Source organism: Pogoniulus pusillus, chromosome 10 (genome assembly GCF_015220805.1).
Source record: "Pogoniulus pusillus isolate bPogPus1 chromosome 10, bPogPus1.pri, whole genome shotgun sequence".
Classification (NCBI taxonomy): Eukaryota; Metazoa; Chordata; class Aves; order Piciformes; family Lybiidae; genus Pogoniulus; species Pogoniulus pusillus.
Window position 1 is genome coordinate 27162974 of NC_087273.1, and position 15387 is coordinate 27178360.

The 15387-nt window shown below is 40.8% G+C and overlaps 1 protein-coding gene across 1 annotated transcript in view; it reads left to right on the forward strand.

The window, feature by feature from the left end:
* The window catches only part of GABBR2 (gamma-aminobutyric acid type B receptor subunit 2), a 662133-nt gene that overhangs the window by 127925 nt on the left and 518821 nt on the right, over window positions 1-15387 (forward strand). Inside the window, exon 2 of the mRNA XM_064150058.1 lies at window positions 3675-3812. Within this exon, the coding sequence (XP_064006128.1) occupies window positions 3675-3812 (138 nt within the window). The remainder of the gene's footprint in view (window positions 1-3674; window positions 3813-15387) is intronic.

Sequence of the window (15387 nt, forward strand, 5' to 3'; positions counted from 1 at the left end):
AGATGAGCAGCACAGCATGGCTGTCTGTTTTTATATACAAGGCTGTGGTTCAGCTCAGCAAAACAGAGATGCTGACAATTCAGGTGAAAAAGTGAAACTATCTAGCAATATCCTTTGGGTGATATTTTTCATCATTTAAGTTTGTGACTTTTTATGAGGGATCCTTTCCTCTTCATTGCTGGTAGTCATTCTCCAATTAATTAGTTAGCTTCTTTTTATCCACAAATGTCCAGGACTTTATAGTTTCTGCTTTTTAATGTGGATTTTGGTTCTTACGCAGTCGTTTGGTGGACTGTTATTAAATTGCTGCATAGTGTTCCTCCTGAAACTAGTAGCCACTTGGCCTTTACAATTGCAGAACTTGTTTGCTGATTATATTGTGGAAATTTCAGTGTTGTCTGTTCTTGTCTTTCAACAGTGCCCACTTCTAGGGTTATATATATTGTTTGGCAGTAGAAGATCATGAGCAGCAATAGAGGTCTTCCAGGATCTCTGAAAAAGTCAAGTTTTGAAAGGGCTTCATGAGCTTACTGAGGATCTATTCCTCAGTGTGTAAGCAGGAAGAAAGCTTTTCTAACTGCTTGTCTGTCTGGCTTCAGAGGAATATTTTTTGTGTGTGAATGTTTATTTTTTAATATTTGTCACAGACTGTTCTGTTGCTTGCAGGGAAGAATGTTATACACAGTACATGCTATGAAATGTGACAGTAAACAAATGTGAAAGTCCACTTTCTCCCATCTTTCTCATTTTCCCCTATTTTTTCTGACCAGTTATGACTAGACACAGTATTGTTCTTTATCTTTTTCTCTGGACTGTTCTAGCAGTTTTGCTCAAGGAGCACACTGAGTCCTGTAAGTATTTGTGGTGGCCTAAAAGGGAGATGAGATTAGTCAGGAAGAAAGTATGAAGATGGAAAGGTGATAGCATTTCTCCTCCCCCTCTACTTTGCCCTGATGAGGCTGCATCTGGTATACTGTGTCCAGTTCTGGGCCCCTCAGTTCAAGAAGGACATAGAACTGCTTGAGAGAGTTCCATACAAAGCCATAAAAATGATTAAGGGAGTGGAACATCTTCCTTACAAGGAGAGACGGAAGGAGCTGGGGCTCTTTAGCTTGGAGGAGACTGAGGGGTGACCTCATTATTGTTTATAAACATGTAAAGAGCAAATGCCAAGAAGAAGGAGCCAGGCTTTTCTCAGTGATGCTCCATGACAGGACAAGGGACAGAGGGTGGCAGTTGAGGCATAGGAAGTTCCATGTAAACATGAGGAGGATTTTTGCTCACTGTGAGGGTGACAGAACACTGGAACAGGCTGCCCAAGGAGCTTGTGGAGTCTCCCTCTCTGGAAATATTCAAGACTCACCTGGATGCATCCCTGTGTGATCTGGTATGGGTGATCTTGCTGTGGCAGGGGGATTGGACTAGATGACCTTTCAAGGTCCCTTCCAGCAATTCTGTGTTTTTAACTGAATCATAGTGGAAGAGTAGTCCACCCATTGTTTTATGTACCTTATAATGATCAGTAATATATCTCAGCAGTGTAAACCTTTCTCTTTGGGAGAGATGAATAAAGTTTTCAGCATACCCTCCCAAGAAAATCACTGTGTGAATGAAAAGGGGTTGAAAAAGTATCTTCATAAACATGAAAAGATTGAGTAAATTTTAAAAAAATTATAATAGCAGTTCTGAGTCTCCCAGTGAATTGATCGACTGGGATCCATAACTGCATTCTTTAACTGGAGTGAGTAACAATTTGCAGGCAAACAGTTAATCAGTGTTTTGTGATGTTAAGAGTGAATTTTAGCATGAATTTTACTTCATGCTAAGTGCTTCAAATAATAGACTGTATGCCTGTATTGTTTAGAATATTGAATTTTATTTCTCCATAAATTATTTGTGTATGTAACTCTTCATGGGCTACAGATTCTTGCTATAATTTTACTATCAATGTCCTCCTTATTTCATATATGACTTGTAATTCTTTATTAACTGTTAGTTAGTGGTACATTTAAAACATGTAACATAATGAAAAATGAAAAAAAAATTATATCTGGTTTAAGTTGGTATCAAAACCCAACAATCTCTATTTCTGCAGCTTCAAATGGTGAAGCAGATGAGGATAAACACTTGGCTAAATGTCAGTTAAGTTCAGATATCTAAATCTCTAGTGTCCTTGGCAGCTTATAGAAGTAAAGAGATAACTGAGCCTTCTAGTTGCACTTGGAATAAACTAGTCTTTAGTTAGAGGATGGAGAAGTAAGAATGGAGGATGATGCTGCTTCACAATATAATCTGGCCACCAGTCTTTCAAACTGACAAAAAAGCCTTTACCATACTAAATGTTTTGGATGGTTGTTTTGTTTTGTTTGGTGTTGTTCCACATACACACCCCACCCCCCCCCACCCCCCCCCAATAAGCAGGGAAATATTGTGCTGTGTTATGCAATTTAAAGTGTAAAAGAAGTCTGCACAGTAAAAATCTGTATCTATTTGAATAAGTGGGAGTAGTAATTCTATTCTTATAGAAAGAATGCAAATAGAGTATTTTTTTTCCTTGCAACATATTAATTCAGTAAGGAGATCAATATAAACTTGCAAACTCTTTAGTCAAAATCTTTATTCTCAGCACAAAATGCTCTATAATAACTGCTTGGATGCTGATAGTAAGTGAACTGTTTCCTTGAATTGTCATAATGAAATATTGGAGCCTGGCATGTGATCATTCCCTTAAAAACTATATTTAAGGAAGACTTTGTAGAGGAAGCAAGAGAGGGCAGAAAATTTTGTTTCAAAAATGTGAGATAAAGAAGTGGCTGCCAGTGAAGCAGTTGCAGCTGACATGATAGTCTGTTGGCATTCCTAACTTTCAGCATGGTTTGGAATCAAATTCTTAACTTCAGGTACATAATTCGTTTGCTGCAAGTTCCTGAATTAAGTCATTACTTAACAGAAGTTATGAGTGATTAATACTACACTACTGGAGTACTTTTTCAATGCTGACTAGCATCACCCTTTGTTTATTAGTGCTCAGTCATGGTGTTGGTTTATGGTAAAATTCTTTAACTGTGAAGTAACAAAACAAACTAATTATCAGAGGAGGTGAGAACAAGTCAGGTTAGAAATGACCATCAAAGGTTGCTTAGTCCAGTCTGTCGCTCAAAGCAAGGTGAGCTATGAGAGCAGGACAATTAATTCTTAGCACTTTAATATAGTTTTGGTATTTTTGAAGACTTCATGTTGTCCTTATAAATATCAGGCTCTCTACTATATATTTTTTGCACAGAATACCAAGATTGGACAGTAAGGAGAAGTTATTGTAGCATTCTTCCTTAGAGACAGAACTTTCTTTAAAGAGACCATGAGTAGTGTTAAGCTTTCCTCTGACTATGGAAGTCCTGATGACATCTGGTGTTACATTTCAAATTTTGCTTTGGGAAATGGTAGCTCTGAGTGTGAAAGGTTTCAGTCAAGCACATTTTGTTAGGACTTTTTTATTCTTTGTCATATGGCGATAGAAAAATACAGATGTTGCAGCTTTGTCTTGGAAGGAAAACATGAAGGGTTTTCAACAATGTAAGAAAAGGGTATTCTTCTTTTTGAACAATGAAAGAAGAGATGTACTTTTGCTACAAATTGTGATATTGAATATTGCCCTTTTTTTTTTTTTCTCCTAGTGTGACAATGCAAAAGGACTCAAAGCCTTCTATGATGCAATAAAATATGGACCTAATCATCTGATGGTTTTTGGTGGCGTGTGTGCAACAGTTACTTCTATCATTGCTGAATCTCTGAAGGGATGGAATTTGGTTCAGGTAAGGCCCTGAATGGAATACATTCAAATGCAGACTATCTCGTATCTTTGTATCATCTTTTTAATTTAAAATGTAGTATTTGATGCTTTTCAGACAACAATTTGTCAATTGTCTTATCTCAGATTTGAAGGTCAGTGAACTTATATGTAAAGAAGAATAGTTACTTCCACATATCATTGAATTTTAAGGCTTGGCATTGTGTTCAAACTGCTTGCAAGTGTGGGACAGTCGTTGTGTGTCTCATTAGATAAATTAAATAAAATTATTGTATCTCAAAAAACAATCTAAATGAGTTAGTCATGATAGGTGAACAAATCTACAGTTTATCCAAAGTTAGAGGAAACAACTCATCAAGCCTTAAATTATGGTTTATTGATGTCTTTACTTGGTCTCAGCCATAACGGGATAATTTCTATCAACTCTAAAAGTGTTGGAGTTGGATAAATTATAAGTAGCTACTGGATATGTATGTCAGAATTTGACTTATAAAGCACATTTGTGAGTCAGCTGCTTTTCTTTCTGACTTTCTCAAAGGTGAAATTTGTGGAAAAGTTCCCTCTGCTGAGGAGTCAGAATTTATTAATACCAATCAGATGATAACAGCATGATTTTCTCAATTTTTTCAATCGCCTGTCCAGTGATCTTTGGATTGATGACTGTTGATGCAAAGTAGCCAGCCAGTTTTGCTTTCCACATGTGGAAATGCCCTGGCTTCCTATTCAATATTCATGTTGGTCTATCATTTGTGTCATTCTAGAGCACAATAATAAAATAATAATTTATAACAATTACCTGAGGTCTCAGCTACAGGCTGCTCTTTTCCATCAGGAATACTCGCTGAGTGCAGAATGAACAAATGAGACATAATTAAGTTTGTGAAGTAGATGATGATCAGAGTACAAATGGGAAAATCTTAGGAGGATGATCCGAGTAGTTTGTGTTTGCAATGCTTGTCATATCAATTTTTTTCTTCTCATGCTTTCAGAATTTTTTCTGATGTGAAAAACATCAGTTCTACTATAGAAACAAAATAATAGTGTATCTCTAGGCAGAATGGAGAAAGCAACTGGAAACGTGAAACTGTCTTTTAACACTGTCTTTTAAAAACTAGGCAGTCCATGGCCTGTAGCAAAGTATGTGGCTGAAGCTTTGGGAGTTTTTTGGAATGTTTTAAAGCATTGGATTTCCCTGTGCTAAATCCTCTTCATTTGCAGTCATGTTCTGCTTGCTAAAGTCTGAAAATCGATTTGTTCATGAAGTTGCTCAGTGAGAAAGGGGAATTAGAAATCTTCTGTTTACTTTTAAATGCCTGAATTTGCCAGTATATATGTTAACTTATATGATGATATGAAGCACTACTACTAGACAGCATCTGTTCCTTTGTATTTAACCACTACAACTGTGACTAAATCTTAAACATTATTTATGATATCAGTACATGAAGGGATTCTTTGCTACTTGGGCTCAGTATTCTGCAGGCACTAGATAAATGCTACATGGCATAACTCACTTTGTGTCAGGATCTTGTGCATTGATTGACTGAATGATGAAAGAACAGAAATGACACCGTGGCTGGGAAGTGTGACGAGGCTTAGTGGTTAGTATAGCAGCATTGGAAGGTGTTATGTCATACAGTGACAGCAATATGTGTATCTGCAAACTGACAACTGTAGCATATATAAGATGGTGGGAAAATGGAGTGCAAATCCTTCCACTCCTTAGGATCCACTGTGCATCCATCCATCTTTGATTAAGAGCATAACTTGAATAGAAGGGATAGAAATCTGTAGTTCTTGTACGTGTAGCAATAATATTCAGCCTGATAAAAAAAAAAATCTTCCTTAAAAAAAATAAACTTCACCTCAAGGAATTACAGCAAATTCACATAAGTAGTTATAAGAACTTGTGCTCATAGTGAAGTCATTTCTTATTGCAGTCAAGAAGAGAGAAAACAGCATGTAGACAAAAACTAATCTGACATTGCATTACTGAATAGAGGATTTGAGTGTCCGACTCCATCACTTTGTCCCTGTTGAGGCAGTCACAAAAAGAGAGCTCTTAACCCTAGCAGGAATGTTTGATTTGACTTACACAGGTGTCATGTGGTTGAGCAAAGAGATGACTGTCTTCCATCAAGAGAAATGCAGGATGCCAGTAGTAGTGCAGGAAGGAGTGAGGGGGAAAGGAATAACAGAATATAACAACTGAAAAATTGCTCTTATCAGCAAATACAGTATGAAGCTGCAAATTTTTTTCTGAAAGGCTTTCACCCTGGAACTTCACCTTTCTGGGTGCTTGCTTTTCCTCTCTTTGGGGGAATTTGTCTTCTCTACTTCTTCACCATTCTATGTGTTAAAGAGTCTCCAAAAAGCCCCCACAAAATCAAAGGCAAAAAGTGAAAATGTGTTGGAAGTGTTCATGCTGCATTTGCTACTGAGGCAACATAGTAGTGATGAGAGTGGGAAAAAATACATTTTTGCAAGGCAGCTTCACTCTCTGCCCATCTTACTGTATGCTATTGATAATGATATTGGTTTTTTTAAGTGGTTAATTTGGGTCACTGATGGCATGTGACAATGTCAAACAGGGAAAAGTGTCAGAAGCTGAGAATAGCCTCAGTCTGAAGGTGACTTGCCCTATTTTTGTACCATGTCTACAGAGAGGGTACCTTTTGTCCCTTGTAATGACAAATTTTTATTTACTTATAATCAGCAACATAAAGGGAGGTTCAGTTCCCATCTGGCTGCCTTGAACTGCTGGCTGATTTAATTACCTCTTCAATAAAATTAATGATTATTTGTAATGGAGTGTTTTGTAGCTGTGGAAAGAGCAAGCTGTTTTGTTTTGCAAACACTTATGTCACCCTTAAGGACTTTCACTGAGGTGTGCTGGGTGATGCAACCTGCAAACTATTTTGTAAATACACATTCTTAGCAGGACATATGCAAGCACCCATTCCTTACCTTCTCAAGTCAAAAGCCTGTGTGCCAGCAATCCTTACTTTGTGGAATGGCAGCCGGAGTGTGGGCTGGAGGCTGCATGTGTGGCTTTGATCTCTGGTCTGTGGTGTGGAATCCATTTAAACCTTTGGTATTTTGGTTAAAAAGTGCCAATAGTATTCTGTACATCTGACAGTGAGTGATAAAGGCACAAAGGTATAACACTGGGCAATTGCTATTCTGTAGGTGGTACATTGTAGATTTCAATGTAAAATCACTCTAGACTCATCCTATCTGTGTTACTTTTCAATATGAATTCAAGGCAATTAAACAGAGTGAAGAAGAATCAGTAATAGCCTCTACAATGTATTGCAAAAGACCAGTCACATATTTTTATGTCATAAACAGAAGTATTCCTTATAGTGCAAAACAGAGATGTTCTGCAATTTAGCACTAATTTCTCTTCTATTTCAAGTTAGTCAGCCACTATTTACCTTTCCATGTGAATTTCTTACATTGGCAAAAAAATATAATTTGCATAGATGTCTGTTTCTCCCATTTTCTGTTGTCATCTCTCACTTTTCCTGGTTGCCATTATAACATAAACATTTAAGCAGAATGAGTACCTTGACCAAACTGGTCTTATCTTGATTCATGGAACTTCTACATTTTGGAGATTTGTCTTTTTCTTCTGTTGTGCCATTTACATTCTCTTATGGCCTGTTTTGTTTACACTTTTCTTTAACTCTCTCAGTAAGCCTTTGCCAAGGAGAAAGAATAAATCCTGGGGCTTCCTTGGAATATCCTCTGTTTCTACATATTTAATGTAATCTAGTCATAACTGCTGGCTTCTAGGCAGTAACTGAAACAGGTGATGCAGTGATTAAACTGTAATGACATTCAAAGCAGAGAAATCTTGGTTTGGATTCAGCATCTCCTGGTGGAAAGTTATCTGAGAAAATTGTAGGTACCCTAATCATGAATCATTACTCACTTTATATTAATATAGAGTAAATTTTCATGTGTTAGAAAGAGAAAATTCTTTTACTTATCTACCTCATGTAGTTGATAAATAAAGAATACACACTGACATTTGGTTGGTTGGCTGGGTTTTTTTTAACCCAGAGAACCGTAGGTATTCAAGATCTTATCTCTGAATACCCAGGAATACTGGTGGTGTTCAAGAAAATCGTTAATGTTTTCAAGTCTTTGTTTTCCTTCTGAAACAAGGCTAGTATGATTGCATTGTCAATTCCTCCTAATGATTTCTGATCAGTGGCCAATTGCAACCATTTTTTTAACAAAGGATTTCCCAAAGGCTGTTAGCTTCTGTACATGTTCGTGAATATGAGCTGCTGAGGAGAGAGATCCAGAAGGACAGGAGAGACTGTAGCATGAGTCAGAGAACTTTGAGCTAGCTGTGGTATGTGGTGCTCTTTGTTCAGCTGCTGTTGATGGTAAAGAGACTGACTGCGTTGAGAAGAGAGTTAAAAAAGCCATAGGAAGAAAGCTGAGAAAGTACACAGAAGGGGCTGAAATCCAGAAAGGTATGAAGTAGGAGCTGGGAGACATGTTTGTGTGTATCTATAGAAAAAAACTTTAATTAGCTGGCTCTGTGACACATCAAAATTCTGTTTAATACAATATTTCACGACTATATGCAGGCCATAATTGATGTTTTTAACACTTAAATAATGCAAGCCATCATAGAAGTTTCTAGACTGGCTATTGAATTTCTTCTTGTTGATACCTGAATTTTCTAAATCCTCATGCTTGTTACTTGGAGATCTGACATGGGCACATAAACATTTAATTTAAAAATTGTATTTGATTTGGAGTTTTCTGCATTCCTTGTCATGTTTGTTTCAGTACCGTGCATTTGTGTGATTTTTGCCTTCACTGCATAATTTCCATGTGTTATTAGTTAAAGCAATGAAAAGGGCATTTAGACTAGTTTAAGAATATTAGCTACTTCTATCTCTGAGATGCAGGCACTCCCACTTGAACAGGACTTTCTCCCATTGGAATATGACCCAATGCACCACAAAATGAGAGTCTTTGGCTTGTTGGCCCACAAGTCGCCACCTGTTATCTCTCTATCTACTTATTTATTTGAAATTCTTTGTCCATTTTCCTTTCCTATTTTATCTTCAGAGATTGGAGGGATTTTATAGACACTCTGCACTGGAGTTGTACTTTTAATAGGAAAAGCATGTGTGAAGGAGTGTCTCTTGAGGTCTTGTTATTATATAAGGTGCAAACCTCACGACATTCTGGTCTCACTTTTGGGAGTTAGCTGAGCAGGAAAGTTTTGCTTACTTCACTGTAAACATACCTGAGAACTCCTGAACAGGAACAAAACGCAGCAGGACTGACCTTCAGGCAGAATTTCATGTGAATTCTCTCCTCATTTGAGAGAAGCTTTGATTAATTTTGAGAGAAACAGACCTTTTAGTCTTGCAAATCCTCCCCTTGATACACATTGCCAGCAGAAGCTCTGCTGTTATTGATGTGGCCTTGCTGAAGCTCTGTGGTTGCTTCTAGGGAAGCAGATGCAAGGAGAGTTGAAACTGTTCAGCAGTACCATACCTCCTAATTAGACTGCGTTTCTGCACCTGGATGGATGCATACCAGCACAATGTAGAGCAGACTTAGACTTGGAAAGTAGTTGTATATTCAGTATTAAGCTTACATAAATGAATGTTGCAGTGCAGCAGGGGGGGCCAGTTTAAAGCAGGAGACTTAATTTAGTGACAGTAGTTCTTTCACAGTGACAAAAACACTGACTCTGGTTCAGAGTGCTTAATTTCAGTTGTATCCCAGGGCAGACATTAGCTTTACATTACTCTTAGTAGCAAAATTTAGTCCTCAACTTTTAAACTGAAATGTTCAGAAAATTTCCAAGCTCAAGCTATGGTAAGAAATACACATCCTGATTCCAAATACACTGCAAGATTTAAGAGGACCTTCCTTTCCCTTTTTCGGCCTAAATGTATGAAATTGATTTCTGTGACTTTCCCTCAGTTGGAAATTGGCTTCTGACCAGCATTCACTTTATTTAAACATTTTAAGCTGTTCTTTTTCATCTTGTTTGTCTTGTATTTCTCCTGCTGGAGAAAACAGCAAAACTACAGTAGACCTTTGATCTAACTTCAGCAAGATCAGTTCATTACATAAAGCGGAAATAAAGGCATTTCAGTATGGCCCCAGAGTTATGTCAAAGCTGTCAAATACTGAACCTTTATACTTATTCTAAGTATGAGCTACATGTTCTGACAGAAAAAAAAATAATAAATCTTCCTTATTATTTTATGTTCTTTGTAGCTGTTTTTCCATAATCATTAATTGTTTCTAGTTAATGTTGGATCAATAATAAAGAATTGTCCTGAATAACAGGCATAACCTTGCGTTCATGCAAAATAAGGCTTTAATAGAGTTGCAGGAATCAAGCAAGAGGCTCTACTCTACCCTAACGCACACCTTTTGTTTTCAGTTTTCTCTTTTTATATCCTATTCTATTACAGATTCATTACTAATTCTAAGAAAAGGTTGGGTTTTCCGTATCAGTTCTAAGAATGGGAGGTGTCTCTTCCACGCATGTCTCTTTTTATCCGGTGGTCCCTCTGGTGGTCTTCAGTGATGAAGTAAGGGGTCTTCCTCAAGTGTCCTTTCCATGAACTCCAAACTAGTAGTGTCCTTTGTATGACTCTTCCTCTATTTGCTCATGTGCAAAGGCTGTCTCTTCCACCTGCCTCCCTCCCCCCCCACCTTTCTAGTTTCTATTTATTTATTGCTGTTATCTTAAGCCAAGTGTATGCTTCTGTGATGGTTGTGCAAGGAGGAGTGCAGCTCCATTCAAAACCCCCCTTCCTCCCTGTCTGTGGCCTCTTGCCACAAAGTGATCGGATCAAACATATGTTTCTCACAGAATGATTGTCTAGGGTACAGATCCAAACTGGAAAGACAAGAGTGTCACTTTTGTCAGGCTGCGTACTTTGAGGATTGGGACTTTCTTTTTTTTATTCTAAACAAGTCAAATACTCCCCCTTGTTATGAAGGGGCCAGTTGAAATCTGAGTTTGGGGTGAAATGCAATGAGGCCAGTTCAAAAGTTATTAAATAATCTGTTAATATATACAAAGATAATCCCCCCCAAACTTATTTACAACTGTCCACACAAGTTCTCGGATGCGGTTAGCAGAACTATTTCACAGAATGTCTCTGTAAATGGAATTTTGAAAGGTTTCAGAAATGTCTGGCAGCTTAGTTCACCGCCTGCGAGGTTAACCAAATTCCTTTAGCAACTTGAATAAAGAATTCAGAATGCTCACTGGTCCTCAGTCTTAATGTCTGTGGCCCAAAACGTACGCAGGAAAATATTCAACAGAAGTCCTGTGGTGAATTCCACGTGGGCTGCGATGTGGAATCGGCTGCTGGCTGAGGTGGCTGGCAAGCGGCAGGTGAGTGAGGAATGAACAGAGCACACAAGCTCCTTATTCACCTGTTCACCCCCTTTTATAGGACAATGGCCGAGGCTAATGGTCTCTTTGGCCACACTATCACCCAATCACCTTTGGCAATCACCCAAATACACCCAAAAAAGGAAGAACCCACAGGCTGTTCTCCTCCCAAAATGGGGGTGCATACACCTTGCACACGACAGGGGCTTGGGCCTTGTGAAACCCTTCCTATGCGACCAGACTAAACCAGACTAGGTTGTCTGGGTTTCTTTTGTCCTGTTTTCCTGCCTCTGGCTGCAATGCAGACAGGCAGGTGAACATGTCTGGACAAGACAGCCTGTGCAGGTCCCTCTGCAGGGCTCTCCTACCTTCCAACAGATCAACACCTGCTCCTAGCTTGTTGTCATCTGCAAACTTAACAGATGCTGGACTCAATCCCCTTGTCCAGGTCATCAATAAAGATATTGAACAGGACTGGGCCCAGCACTGATCCTTGGGGAACACCACTAGCCACTGGCTGCCAACTGGATGTGGCACCATTCACCACCACTCTCTGAGCTCTGCCATCCAGCCAGTTCTTGACCCAGCACAGAGTGAATCTGTCCAAACCATGAGCTGCCAGCTTGGCTAGGAGCTTCTCGTGGCAGACAGTGTCAAAGGCTTTGCTGAAGTTCAAGTAGACTACATCCACAGCCTGCCCCACGTTCACCAGGTGGGTAACCTGATCATAAAAGGAGATCAGGTTGGTGAGGCAGGACCTGCCCTTCCTAAACCCATGCTGGCTGGGCCTGATCCCTTGGCCATGATTCTATGATTCTATGCTCAAGCCCATTTTGTGACCCCTGGGACTCTCCACCACACCCCTCCATATACATCCCCCTTGAACCTGAGCAGTCTTTTGAAGAAAGATAAAATACACTGAAAAACCCCACACCCATACCATGACATACAAGCTTTGATGAATTCCAAACACAAAGCCTTGTGTTTTAAAGCTAGCTCAATTGAGTGGTAAGGTGTTTAAAATATCTGGCTTAATTTATTGTCAGAATAAATAATGTCTTTTTCTTTTTTTTTTTTTCCTTCCTTTCCCTTTTGGTAATTTCTATGAAAGAATGCTGAAATATTTTCTTGTGTGGCTTTTGTAGCTCCTCAGCTAGGATAGACCTGCCAGGTAGAATCTTACTCAGTTATGAAAATGTTTCAGTATTGCGCCTTGCAGCTCCCTTCACCACTGCAGAAGGTATTCCTCCATGTGCCCTCAGGCTTGTTTACTATTATTTGCTGCTGCTTTTTTCTGGAGGTGGTTTTGGGAAGCCTTAGCTTTATCTGCCCCATCTTCCTTCTGTCTTCCTCACTGTTTCAATATTGTATACAGACTCAAGGTTTACTTCTTTGGGAAATCATTTGTGGTTGTGCATCACCACTGTGCTACGTGAGGGTCTGCGGTACACTGTAATTTCTTTTTCACATTTGGGAATACTTTTTATGGCATGTTTTCCACTACCTTGTCTGTTGTCTGTTTTCTTTACGGTCCAATTCTCTGGGCAGTAGTGCTGCTAAATCACCTTCTAGCCCATAGGTAGTCAGAGCATCTCCTCTTGACTTTCTCTGGGAAATGTGAGGATGTAGGATGTACCCGTGTGATGCTAATACCCCCATTAATGGTAATCTGATTCTGTTCACAGTACTGCCAGCACAAAGAATCACTGTTTGATTTGTTAATCCCATTGCTTCCATTACTCTGTGACCCACAAACCCGGCTTGAGGTCATCTATTTGTAAGTGGGACCATTAGCATAGTTTCTCGGCAATAGCTGCGCCGAATTTTGAGCTCCTCTCTGCATTTTTCCCTATGTCTGACTTTACATAAATCTTGTTTTTATATCACAGTATCACAGTATCATCAGGGTTGGAAGAGACCTCACAGATCATCAAGTCCAACCCTTTACCACAGAGCTCAAGGCTAGACCATGGCACCAAGTGCCACATCCAATCCTGCCTTGAACAGCCCCAGGGACGGCGACTCCACCACCTCCCCGGGCAGCCCATTCCAGTGCCCAATGACTCTCTCAGTGAAGAACTTTCTCCTCACCTCGAGCCTAAATTTCCCCTGGTGCAGCCTGAGGCTGTGTCCTCTTGTTCTGGTGCTGGCCACCTGAGAGAAGAGAGCAACCTCCTCCTGGCCACAACCACCCCTCAGGTAGTTGTAGACAGCAATAAGGTCACCCCTGAGCCTCCTCTTCTCCAGGCTAAACAATCCCAGCTCCCTCAGCCTCTCCTTGTAGGGCTTGTGCTCAAGGCCTCTCACCAGCCTCGTCGCCCTTCTCTGGACACGCTCAAGCATCTCAATGTCCCTCCTAAACTGGAGGGCCCAGAACTGAACACAGCACTCAAGGTGTGGTCTAACCAGTGCAGAGTACAGGGGCAGAATGACCTCCCTGCTCCTGCTGACCACACCATTCCTGATGCAGGCCAGGATGCCACTGGCTCTCTTGGCCACCTGGGCACACTGCTGGCTCATGTTCAGGCAGGTATCAATCAGCACCCCCAGATCCCTCTCTGTCTGGCTGCTCTCCAGCCACTCTGACCCCAGCCTGTATCTCTGCATGGGGTTGTTGTGGCCAAAGTGCAGCACCCTGCACTTGGAGCTATTGAACCCCATCCCATTGGACTCTGCCCATCTGTCCAGGCAGTCAAGGTCCCGCTGCAGAGCCCTTCTGCCCTCCAACCCAGCCACATCTGCCCCCAGCTTGGTTTCATCTGCAAACTTGCTGATGACTGACTCCATGCCCTCATCCAGATCATCTATGAAGATGTTAAAGAGGATGGGGCCCAGCACTGATCCCTGAGGGACACCACTAGTGACTGGCCGCCAGCTGGATGTGGCACCATTCACCACCACTCTCTGGGTCCGGCCCTCCAGCCAGTTCCTAACCCAGCACAGAGTGTTGCCATCCAAGCCATGGGCTGACAGCTTAGCCAGCAGTTTGCTGTGGGGGACAGTGTCAAAGGCCTTGCTGAAGTCCAAATAGACCACATCCACAGGCCTCCCCACATCCACCAAGTGGGTCACCTGATCATAGAAGGAGATCAGGTTAGAAAGGCAGGATCTGCCCTTCCTAAACCCATGCTGGCTGGACCTGAGCTCTTTGCCATCCCTCAGGTGTGCTCTTATCAGCCCCAAGATAACCTGCTCCATCAGTTTCCCTGGCACTGAGGTCAGGCTGACAGGTCTGTAGTTCCCAGGTTCCTCCATCCGACCCTTCTTGTGGATGGGGACCACGTTGGCCATTTTCCAGTCTCCTGGGACCTCTCCGGTGAGCCAGGACTGCTGGAAAATGATGGAGAGTGGCTTGGCCAGCTCAGCTGCCAGCTCTCTCAGCACCCTGGGATGGATCCCATCTGGTCCCATGGACTTGTGGGTGTCCAGATGGCTCAGCAGGTCCTGAACTAATTCTTCATGAATTTCCAGGGGAACACACCGCTCCCCGACCCCATCCCCCAGTTCAAGAGGCCACTTGCCTCCTCCTCCCTCCTTGCTGTTGAAAACTGAGGCGAAGAAGGCATTCAGGACCTCAGCCTTTTCTACATCATCAGTTATAGTGTTCCCCTCCTGGTCCAGTAAGGAGTGGAGGCTCTTCTTGCCCTTCCTTTTAGCATTGATAAATTTATAGAAGTGCTTTTTATTGTCTTTCACGGAAGTGGCAGCCTAAGTTCTAGCTGGGCCTTAGCCTCTCTAATTTTTCTCCTGCATAATTTCTGCAATATTTCCCCTTTGAAAGCTAACTCAAGAAAATATGTTGATTGGCTTCCCATCTGTATATGATTTTTATGCTTTAAAGGTTATGTTGCTTGAAAATGCTCTTATTTCACTGAAAAAAATGTGATAACTTTGTTGCATTTTGGTTGGTTCTTGACAGTTATTACAAGTTTGCCCCTGAATGATCAGATTATATTATTCTGTTTCCCTGATGATTGCAACACTCCAGATATTCTAGAAAGTTGGTTTAAAGCTTCTTTTACCACCAGTTCCCCAAATGTGATGCTTCTGATTATTTTCATCAATTTCTGTAGAGCAGGAGTTGGTTGTTTCATTATGCTATTAGCCAGACTGCTTTACTTTGTTTCTGAAAGGTGGTGTTGACTGTGTTCTGCAAGACGAGCTTGCTAGACTGTTT